Source organism: Neopsephotus bourkii, unplaced genomic scaffold, assembly GCF_033783945.1.
Source record: "Neopsephotus bourkii isolate Nb327-2 ecotype Australia unplaced genomic scaffold, CSIRO-AGI_Nbou_v1 NB_659, whole genome shotgun sequence".
Taxonomy (NCBI): domain Eukaryota; kingdom Metazoa; phylum Chordata; class Aves; order Psittaciformes; family Psittacidae; genus Neopsephotus; species Neopsephotus bourkii.
Genome location: NW_026901158.1, coordinates 6,135,329 through 6,146,577, shown reverse-complemented (window position 1 = coordinate 6,146,577; position 11,249 = coordinate 6,135,329). Strand labels below are relative to the sequence as shown.

At 46.4% G+C, this 11,249-nt stretch overlaps 1 protein-coding gene across 22 annotated transcripts in view; it reads right to left on the bottom strand.

Moving 5' to 3' along the window:
• Positions 1-700: 700 nt before the first annotated feature.
• Positions 701-11,249, bottom strand: part of DNM1 (dynamin 1) — a 64,137-nt gene continuing 53,588 nt past the window's right edge. For 5 of the 22 annotated variants that reach the window (XM_061352873.1, XM_061352877.1, XM_061352875.1 and 2 more), the window contains 4 exons: positions 11,001-11,171; positions 10,586-10,827; positions 9,980-10,198; positions 701-1,314 (listed from right to left, as the gene is read on the bottom strand). In XM_061352873.1, the coding sequence (XP_061208857.1) occupies positions 1,254-1,314; positions 9,980-10,198; positions 10,586-10,827; positions 11,001-11,171 (693 nt within the window). In that variant the 3' untranslated portion in view covers positions 701-1,253. Of the gene's footprint in view, positions 2,650-6,750; positions 6,788-9,550; positions 9,603-9,979; positions 10,199-10,585; positions 10,828-11,000; positions 11,172-11,249 lie in introns of all 22 variants that reach the window. The other 17 variants (XM_061352878.1, XM_061352879.1, XM_061352886.1 and 14 more) reach the window with 13 other exon arrangements.

Genomic DNA, 11,249 nt, shown 5'->3' with positions numbered 1-11,249 from the left:
TTCCACAAGTACCACAGCAGCTGCAGCCAGGAGCACTGGGGGCCAACTCAGGCATCAGTATTACACTGGTTTAAGTCAGCAGCCCCAAAGCTCCTGGTCTCTTCCTGCAGATACAGTGCTGGTGCCCCAGGACACAGGGCTTAAGGAACCCACTGCAATTGTTGGGATGGCAGTGCCAAGTTCAGGAATTATGGACAAACATGACTGCTGCTGTGAGAAGCAGCAACCATGATCCAAACCCCACAGCACGCACGCTTTGGCATGGAGACAGCAGGAACAGGTTTACCCTGTACTGGGGAGAAATCCTTCTTCAGCATAAAAGCAACTTCCCATTAGGAGTTGGCTATGTGTTAAACTAGAAACTACAACTCAACAGCCTTGGCAAGATGACCCTTGTAAGAACCAAGCAATTGTGTGCAAGACTCCCACCTTCTGTATGTCCAGTCACTGAGGCACCTCCATGCTTTTTCCTTTGTAACTTAACTTCCATGTCTGACAAGGTGTTTCACTACTGCAGCTCCTCAGTGGTTGATGCAGATCTGCTCCACCTTCCCTATCAGTGATAGCACCTGCTTGCATGTACAGCTTTTTAAGGTCTATGGGATGGAGAAGATTAGGTAATAATTAAACACAGTTTGAAAATCACCCAGAGAAAGAGCAAGAGAAAGAGAGATGGTTTTATTCTAGTCAGAGACCTTCATTATACAGAAATGATAGTTTATTTCATCCAATAAACAAGAGTGACAGGTAGATCACAAACTGCATCACAGCTACTACCAGCACTGAGACAGTTCACCCACAAGTCTGGGGTAATACAATAACCCAACTGCACACAGCAGAGAATTTAACAATCGGCTCAAAAACTCAACATTGGGATTTGGTTAGCTTTTTGCATGTAAGTGTATATATATATGTATATAGATATTCTTTCCCTACTTAAGTATTTCCTAAAATCCACATGGAAGCACAAATGGCTTTAAACACCTGGACATAGATAGATTTTTCATCTTATATATATATATTTATAGATATTTATAACAGTAAAGATATGGTTCTCATTACTACAATATACTTGTTTAACTCCTTTAAGCAGCTGGGAAGAAAGAAAATGAAGAAACCAGTTTTACTACAATCACAGCTGATGTGTGTGTGTCACAAAATACAAACAGAACAAGCCATGGGTGAGATTCGAGTCAGACCATTCCAGGACAGAACAGCTAAGAGGCAGGCAAAGAGTCTCAGAGGGAGCAGGCCTACATGTCAAATGGTGGTTTTGGGCTCTCCGGGCGGGAGGGACTGGCCTTACCCGGCCGGCTGGAGGGTAAAGACAAGGAAAACAAAGGGAAAAGGGAAGGAAAAAGGGGGAGAAGTAGTAAAACAGTAGTTAAAATACAGAAAGGAACTGGCATCAGAACAACAGAGGATCCACAACAGAGCAATAGCACTGAAATGGAGGTAAGCTAAATCTGAATCAGGCCTTGGTGAAAGCCTGCAACACAAATGGCTCATTCAGCTCTGGTAGAGACATGACATCTGAGATGGACAGGGTTGATATAGCTTTAATTCTCAAGTATTTTTTAATACATGTAGCATGAAAAGTAGAAACCAAACCTTAAGAAGATGAGTTGCGATCAACAGCGGTTACAAGTTTCCCCAAACACGTACCATCCACATGCAAGAAGAAAAGGCTACGGAAGAAGTCACCACAGTACCCAAACCACATGGGAAGATGTGCTTATCCAAAGCAGAAAGATTCTGAACAGAACATTACACAGCAAAACTCCCTGAAAACATTTGGCTGTCCATTTGCAAGGGGGGAGCAGCGGATCTATTCCCCCTCTCCCTGCTGGCTTCAGGAAAGTCAGCCAAAAGTGATGATGCAAAAGCACTGCATCACCAGCAGGATTGCCCCAGCTCTAAGGGAGCCAAGTGTGAGCAGGTCCATGTGCTCCCTGCACGCTGAGGTGTGTGCGCTATCTCAGCCTTCACTCTAGCAGGACTACGCCGAGCCACTGAGCTCCCCCCTTTCCTTGTTTTCCCTGCCTCACTTGGATAGAAGGTTGATTGCACTGTTCCCAACATGAATTTTTGCACCTTAGAAGTCAAACTAATACACAGGACATTGAATCTGTTCCTAACGGTGTCACATGTTTTGATAGCATTGTTCTTCTAAGTCACACTTTAGTCTTAACTACAAGAAAATAGCTATAGATCAGTCCCGGGTGCTACAGCTAACTGATGCAGGCAGGACACTTATCCAGGCTAGACCAGGCAGATGGACGGACAGCCACCACTTGGACTTAAGGATGTCCCTGCGGCTGATCTCTCCAAGGAGCCCGTGTACTTCAGGGATCCATGCCACTGAATGAAGGCTACTCTATGCTCACAAAGCAATACAGGACGCACGAGTGAAGACGAAGAGCTCAATCACTAGGCTAGTGCTTTACAACACACCAGGAAGGGGCGGTGGGAGGCAGAGATGTGGGATGGATGAGAGGAGTGACTGTGGCTGTGGAAGGGAGGGTGGGATGGGGCAGCCGCCAGCACGGCATTCGTCGCCAGCTGTCTACAGCCTCGAGTTATAAATCTAAGAGGGACGGTTCAGCCGGTCAGATTATGGTGGGTCGAGTAGGTGAGGCAGGGCCCCTTCTGTTGTGAAAAAGCAGAAAACAAAAACAAGAGAACACACACCGTGGTTAGCACAGCAATCGCAGTCACAATCACTCATGCTTCTCCACCTCGCCTGAGCCAGCAAGAGAATAAAACTCAAGGTGCAAAGTCCCAGACGCAAAGGAGACTTGCACGTCTGTATCAGGCCTCACGCTGGCCTTTCTGCACAGCATGGGGTAAAGCAATCTGCTGGAAAGCCATTTCTGCTCTCCTTCTGAGATCTGGAAGTGCAGAGGTTTATTACCAGTGAGTGCAGTGGCTCTGGAATGAGCGTTGAGAAGCATGGACAACAGTGAGCTCCTGTATCAAGCACGTGACAGTCACACAGCATGGATGGAGCCCTCTGAGACACGCTGCTGTCAGAGGTTCTTGGCTGGTTTGGTGGAGCACCTTCTACCCCTGCCCTTGAGACTACTGCAAGCCTAAGATTCCCTATTCCAATACATGACACTGATGTTCAGGGCAAGTTTGATGCTTCCACTTCTCTAGTTCTGGTGCTCAGCAATTGCAGCTTCTACTTAAAGGAAATTCAGCCATTGCTACTTCATTCTGTTTCAGCTCTTTTGCTGGTCCTTTAGCTCATCAAGTGGGAAGCAATGTAAGTGTTTGCCCTCTGCAGAGATAAAGTATTCTAGGATCTCCTTCCTAAAGGGACTGGGGAAAACACAAGACAACACCCCTGCTGTTCTAAGTCATTCCTCAGAAGATCACTTCAGACAGACTACAATTTACAGATTAGAAGTGTTCTGTAAGTCACTGAGTCCAATCTATGTTCCTCCTTTAAAGGTTGCAGTGTCTGCAACCTAAACATCATGATAGTGTATCATTATGATAATTAAATTGCTCAGTATCAAGCCAGAGTAGTTTTACAATCCAAACAGCCTGAAATGCAAAGAGCAAATATAACAGGATGCAGCCCAAATAGAGAAGCATTTGCACTGATCACACAGAATCAGCGTCCCAGAATTAATGCCAAGACAATTCCACACTGACAAGCTTTAATTTAGATTACAGAGAATCAACTGCCTGCTGGAAATCATGGTCTTTCCCTAACAAAGGGCCTGAGGGAAAGGAGGGGAGGAGGGGGAGAGAGGCAGAGAAGGATATTTGCACCAATACAGTCCTCTGAGGTACAAAAGTCTTGTTGTGCACTGACTGCAAGTCTATAATCATGCTGGTACCAGCGGAGCTCTGCTCCTATAAATCAGGGCAAGCTCCCTCATCGTAGCAAATGAACCACAGCAATTCCACAGTCCTGTTTATTAGATCTCAGCAAAACTTACTGCTCCGTATCTATTAAGCCCCAAATCTCAAAACAATTACAACCACTTGTTCCTTGCCTTGGAAAATGATACATAAGAAAAAGCTTCAGACAGCAAAACACTCTGCAAATGTTATTTCCTTGGCTGGAAACCTCAACAGGGACTACAAGACCTCACTGTCAGCATGTCAATCAAGTTACTGCTCCTGTACAGCAATTAAGGATGGGACTGAGCTAACCTGGCAATCACAAGCACCTCGGAAGGATGCTGAAATGATCCCATCTCCCAGAAGCAAAACTTACAGTGAGATGTTACAGCTGGGGAATCTGTGATACTTGTTTTCATGACATGTGGCATCCCTGCATTATCTCTAGAGGGTGCTCCTGGTGTAACTGCAGCCATACCAACCAACCGATAGCTACTACCCTCACTGGAATAGCAGTAGCACTTGAATTAAAACCCAACAAAACTCTAGTTCATCCTTTAACGAGATGTTCTTGCACTGTCCCATGTGTTAAAAGGCATTTCTGGACAAGTCTGAAGGACTATTTGCATTTCAGGAGTTTGGACAGGTTGTTCTAACAGTCTGTGAATTTACATGAAAACGATGCTTAAAAATCACTGGACTATGTGATGTGCTCTGACAAGAGAGGCCACTTGACCCTACCAGAATAAACAGGGCTGAAAGGAGCACAAATAATTCCCAGGTAGTTGGGCTGCTTTTTCATAGCGTGCTGTGATTGAGTTCTGCAGACACTCAGAGGCTTTTAGGGGGAAGTTATAGATTTTGCCTGTGCTCAGCTTTTCTGGAGACACCTGCAGAATCTGCCTGTTAAGGTTGCCAAAGGCTGAAATGGGCAGAGAAGTCCATTTACACCCAAAATGCTTCAGTCTGTCTCACTGCATTATCAGCCAAGGCCTTTTATGTCACTCAAAAATCACCTTCCTCAGTCAGGACAACAAGGAACAAAGCTTTGCTCATGGGGAAGCCTGCAGCAGTCTCTAGTCCTGGGAAGTAACCCCTGAGTCCTGGCAGGAGCTGAGGAGACCACTTATAGTGACTGTCATGTCCTTTGAAGTCAGTCTTTCAAGCTATACCCAGACACTGTGTTCATCATACCTAGGAAGCAATGGGCTAATAGGGAGTTCTCCTGATAAGGACCTAATGGAGATGGTAAAACATTACATTTATCCCCTTGGACTTCAAAAGGATTTGGGTGGTATTTTGGGGTGGTTTGGCTCTTTTGGTGTTGGTTTGGTTTTTAACTTTTATTTCCTTGGTGCTCTTGATGCCAGATTTAGAACAGAACGCCCCATAACAGCGAGTCCCAGAATGAGGTACAGACAACAGCAAGCCTCTTCACAGAGGTTCTTCACCAAGATGCATGTTTCTAGGGCTGTCAGGGATGTCTGCAGTAGGCAGAGTATTGGAGGAAACTGCTGATTGCTCCCAGCACCTCTGCAGTGTGTCATCAGTGAGGAGGGCTGGCGGATGACGTCCTCAGAGATGTCAATCACTGAGCAATCACTGCATTGGTTTGATGGGATGTGGCACCTCTCAGCTCTAACTGCAGTCACATGCAGCAGTAACAGACACCAACCTGCTGCAAGACAGGGGCTAGCTGTGAACTCTGGAACAAGGGCTTGATCTTCTGCTGTTCCTATTGAGATAGTACTTCAACACACACTGCTACCCCCAGTTCTATCTGCCAGAGCCAGCAGCAAGGGAATCTACAGGAGATGCTGCTGTGCCCCTCTCAGACCTTTCACTTCAAGAAAAATCATCCACAGAGAAAGGGAGAAGGGGCCCCAAACCCCCCACAACTGCCCTGTTCTGGCCTCTCTGTCCCTTATTGATAAAGGGACTGGAGTTTTGATATTGATAAAGGGCTGGAGTTTCCCAGGGAAAAGATTCTGGAGAATTTGCACAACCCCACTCTTCAGCATTAACAGGACAAGGAAGAGTTTTTGGGCCAGTGCAGTATGCATGAGCCTGCCCCAGTACCCTGCTACATCACTGAACAAGTACAATGCTGCAAGATGCAGGGAGACAGGAAAAGGAAACAGGCAGGACAGGCAGTGTTTGGGGGACACAGATCACTAAAGCCTAACTCTCACAGGGGCAGAAGGCAGAGGAGAGAAGGCAGTTGGAATGGAAGCAGAAGAGTAACCTGGAAGGTAAAAGGGTCAAGTGGAGAACAAGCAAAAGGGAGTTTGCTTCTAATTGTGATAGGACACGAGGATTACAGGGAACATTCGATGTCAGAGTTACCTTGCACTCAGACATGGAAGTCCTGATATTAATGACTGTAACTCCTGCCTTCCATGAGCACTGGGAATACAGTGATGATGGAGGACTCCTCCAACCAGACGTGAATATAAGAAGAGGAGTCTGAACTAACTCCCTGAGTCTCAATCTTGATTCTAACAGAGCTGACAAGCCAAATCAAAGAGTTCTCTCAGCTGATCTCCCAGTCAGTGTGCATAAGGCAAATGAGACACACACAGTTTAGACCTTGTGCCAGAGCTCATTCCCCCATCCCACCTCCTCTATCTAAAGGCAGAGAAAGGATCCTCTAGTGACCTTCAATGAGGTACTGAGGCTTTCCCAGCTTCCTGCAGCTCAAGCAGCTGCTCTGACTCTGATCAGCCAGTTTTTCTGTTCAAGACTCCTCCCTTTATGAGATCCTGGCAGAGGTGGTTCATTGGACAAGGGACTCTGTTACTAACACAAGAACTAGGCAGCAGAGCTGCAGAGCAAAGTGATGGAGGATGGGACACAATGACTCATGCATTGCAGGGAGACTGCAAAACGTACCGTGGCTGCCAGTCCTCAGGGGTCACTGATAGTGATTCTGAAAGACAACATGAAATCAACATGGCAGTTCAGACAGTTCAAGGCAGAGGCCACACAGACTGTCAGGAACATGGAACAGAGACACATGCATGCACAGACACACATTCACACGTCTCCCTGCAGAAGACAGCATCAGTGTGTGCTGCTGGTCAGGACTTCACACACACAACCACAGCTTCATCTTTGCACGCATCCAGAACCCTGCTGTGCACAAGGGTGCATGAAAGCTGTCTGCACATCCACTGGCCATTGCTCACTCACCCACCAAGTCCACTCATGCATCCAGGCTGATGCTCATATCTGCTGAACCAACGGTGTATCTAGGTCTCAGCACAGGTAGCTTAACTTGTCTCTGATCGTATTAAATGCTAGTGTTGAAACAAACAGTTCAGGAAAGAGGGAGATGCAGTCCTGAGTGCTATCCAAACAGGAAAGAAGCAGGTGAAGGCTTCTATTTTGGACATCATAAATCACGAGATCAGCCACTCCGACATCCTGAATAATTCAAGTCAAAGCTGTGTGATGTTATGCTTACAGTGATGCTGATCACTTGCATCTCTTTCCTTAGATGTATCAAAGAATGGAGAACCCATTAATGCCTTCAACAGGTTTTTCCAATGGTTCAAGCATTCTCACTTTAACAGTCTTCCTCCTCCTTTGAGTTTGACAAAGCTCTTTCACCTTTTCTATTGAACTAGTTTCTGTTGAACTATTTTAACCTGAAGAGCCTAAATGGAGGAGTATTTTCAGAGTTTTCTTTCCCAGAACAAACCCTCCTGCATAGCTCCAATAGGCATGTAGTCCTCATACAGCCTTTAATTGCACCAAACAGACCTTATATTGCTTCAACTCTGTATGTATTTGGCAATATGGACTTCCATAGTAGACTGAAAAAATGCTAAGTACACAGGCATGATGGCAATGTTTTATATGTCCTTAATTATATGCAAGAAAACCTTCCTGTGCAAGAAAACGGGCCATGTGGTGTTTATATGTGAAAGCATGTGTCTACAGTTATGTTTGAGAAAGTACAGTGACACTCATCTAAGTTCACCATTCATAAAATCAGATGCTCAAACAAACTGGAGACACAAAACCTGCCACAGTTCCACAAGGGTGTGTGCATACACACAAAGCACATCCAGCCACCACCACACACTTGCAGTTCACTACACGACACCAACTCCTGCAGCGAAGCCCACTCACTCCATCTACAAGAGCTTTGTTCCCCTCACACAACAGCATAGCCTGGTTAGCAAGGGAAAAGATGAGTATTAAAAAAAGCAACAATGGAGATGGCATTCGTTCACCCATGTCAGAAGGACCCGAGTCCAAGTGTTAGCAGGGAATATTCTTATTCTATATACAGGAGAGGAAGAGAAAGAGTCCCTTGTCATTGGAAATTCTCCATTCATCAGTGAACTCAAATGACAAGCTGGTATCAGGATCCGGAGGAGTCTATGAACAACTGGAAGAATCAGAGACGGGGATCAGGGAATGAGCATCACTTCACAGCTTCTGGAATTACATTCTCAACTCCAGATCAGGGCAGACAGTAACATGCAATCCAACCTATCATCTCTCCTAAAGCAAGGGATTGCTTGGTTCAGTATCAAACACTTTCTTTCTCTGCTTCAGTACTGTTCGCTACCTTCAATTAAACCCTCATGCAAATGGTAGAAGAGACATTAAGATAGAATACAACAGATCTCTTCAAAAAGAGAGGCCAATTCATTTCAGCCCATTTGGGGAATCCTATTGTGACAATCAGGTATATAGAATATTTTTCATGAGTGAAGAAATGAAACTGAATGAAAGGAGAAAAATGGAGACAGAAAGAAGCATAAGTACACTAAAAATAAAACCACAAAGTAACACTAAATGGAAAAGCAGGGTCACAAGAAGCAAGAGCCAAAATACACAATAGAAGCATGCTGACATCCATAGGTGCCACCAGCAGGACTGGAGTCCCCAGGGCAACACTGAGGCATGTGTGGACAAGTGACTGTGGGAGCTGCATCAAGGTGCATGGGGAAGACTGGGGGCAGAGGCACCAAGAAAGTAAAACCATTTGCACACACCAAAGTCAGAAACTGGGGTTATAATCAATAACAAGGTCTATAACCAATATGGACTCATCCACCTCTGGGCTGGATACAGCCTGGCAGAGAATATGTCCCCTCTAAACAGGCAGCACCAAGTATGAGCTGGGGCACTACAATAGGAGGAAGTCTGAACTGCCTCTGCCATATACTATCAGCACCCATTGACAGGCTGGGTGTTTCCACCAGAAATGGCAAAGCTTCAGACATGTGCCACCAGCACTCACCAGAGAGGAGGTATTTTCCACGAGGGAAGTGTTCCCTCTGGCATGCCATTGAGGTGTTTCTGATTATATTCATTCTTTACTCAGCAATTACGTTCTCTTCCTCACAGGGAGGCCAAGTACCCAACATAAAAGCATTCCCTGTTCCAGGCTATTTCCTAAGTCCTGTTCAGGAATATGTGCTTAGGAAATGTACACAACATTATTACTATATTGAAGTGTGTTTGAAGTGACTGAACAGGAAAGGAACTGAGTTTTCCAGCAGGAAAGAAAAGCTGTGTGATTTTAATGCTCGAGACTGGAAAATGTTCAAGTTGATTACAAAAGCAATAAAAAAAAGGCTAAAAAAAAATAATAATCCATTTATCTGCCAGTGATACTGCAACATTCTCCTAGCCAAAAAACAACCAAACAACTTAAAGGTCTCCAACTCACCTCGAAGAACTCTGGGCCAGGAGAAAAGGGGCAACTTCACACTTTGGGAGCCCTACACAGAGGGAAACTGTCACTCCAGTCCTGCGATTTTTCTTGTGAACATCTACTTGTGAGCAGAGGCATTGCTAAGATTGCTTTAATAAAGCCCTAGGGTGCAAGGTCCTCTTCCCCCATTATCTGCACAGAAATTCAAACAGAGAAGAGGCTGCCCTGATCCTGAGAGCTGCTTTGGCAATGCCTCGTCTGTATAATGAGATCTCAGCGGACAACGATGCTCCTGCCTATAGACCCAGTTCAAATATCCAAAGACTGTACCCACACCATGCACTCCATTCTCCTCCTATGGCCCAGGCAGGCTAAATGCTGTCAAGACTGTTACCCCAAAACCGGATATATCCCACCTACATGGAGCAGCGTCTCAGGACTTACCTGGGAACACCAGGAGGAGCGCGATTAGGCCGAGAAGGAACCTGAGGTGGGGGCCCAAAGGGATCAGGAGAGGCACCTGGCCTGGAGGGCACAGGGGGTGCACCACCCAGCGTGGACCCACCAGCAGGAGGTGGTCCAGGAGCTGGGCCTCGAGAGCCAGGTCTGGCGGGTGGCACTGCAGGAGCTCTCCTCTGTGGCGTGGGGCTGGATGTAGGGGACCTGGCAAACAAACAGAAGAAATTCAACTGCAACAACAGGCCTGAGATCCCTCTCTCCCCACCAGGTCCCCATATGCCACCTTCAGTGTTCCTTCTTCAGTTGCATACCACTTTATGTACCAGCCTTTCGAGGACCATCAGGTTGCCTTCAAAGCTACTTGAGGCCCTATGTAACCTAAGGGTTCAGAACCCTCAGCATCCTCTAAAGATGTATCAGTCCTATGTAGCTTCCAAAGCCTAGGAGCCTCCAACACAAAGACCCAGAACTCTTCATCCACAGGGAGAAGAGGACAAGAGGAGGACTCCCTGTCTCAGTAGGAGGCCCCAGCTAGCCACTGAAGAGGCATCAGGCAGGTCTGTGGGGCTCTCCCCCCTGAGCCTCTGGTACCTGCGTCCAGATGGTACGCTCTGCACCTGCAGCCAAGAGTCGTCCACCGGTGGGGGCATTGGGGTGCTGATGGTGCTGGTGTTGATGTCCCCGATGATGTTGAGGGCCTCTTTCAGGGCATGGAACATGCGCAGCATCTCATCACGTCGCTGAGCCTGCTCTGCCGATTCCTCCATCAGTGTATTTTGGTCACCACAGGAGTACAGGTTTGCCAGCAGCTCCGAATGGATAAAGTCCTTGGTCTGTGAAGGAGCACAAGGAGGGAATCAGTTTTCACCCTCTTCCCCAAAACATTTTGTTCTCTCCCACCTCTTCCTCCTTCCAAGCTGCCTTCCATTTTTCTTCATTCTTTCTCTCCCTAGTTTTCCCCTTCTCTGTGTCTCCCCACCTCCACTGACCACCGTGTGATAAGTACATTGTTTATCATGAGGTGCATGATTGTCTTCGGCATGAGGTCTCTGATGGTTTTGTTGACAATTGCCATGTAGGAATCCACCAGGTTCCTGATCGTTTCCACTTGTCTCTCCAGCTGAGGATCCATGGAGTGCATGAAGCTGTCTGATCCATTCTCCTCTGCTTCACTGGCCTGCAGAGAAAAGGAGAAACAAATTGGTGCTTCAATTGTAACACAAAATTGGCTTTTCAGGAGAGGTAAGAGGAAATA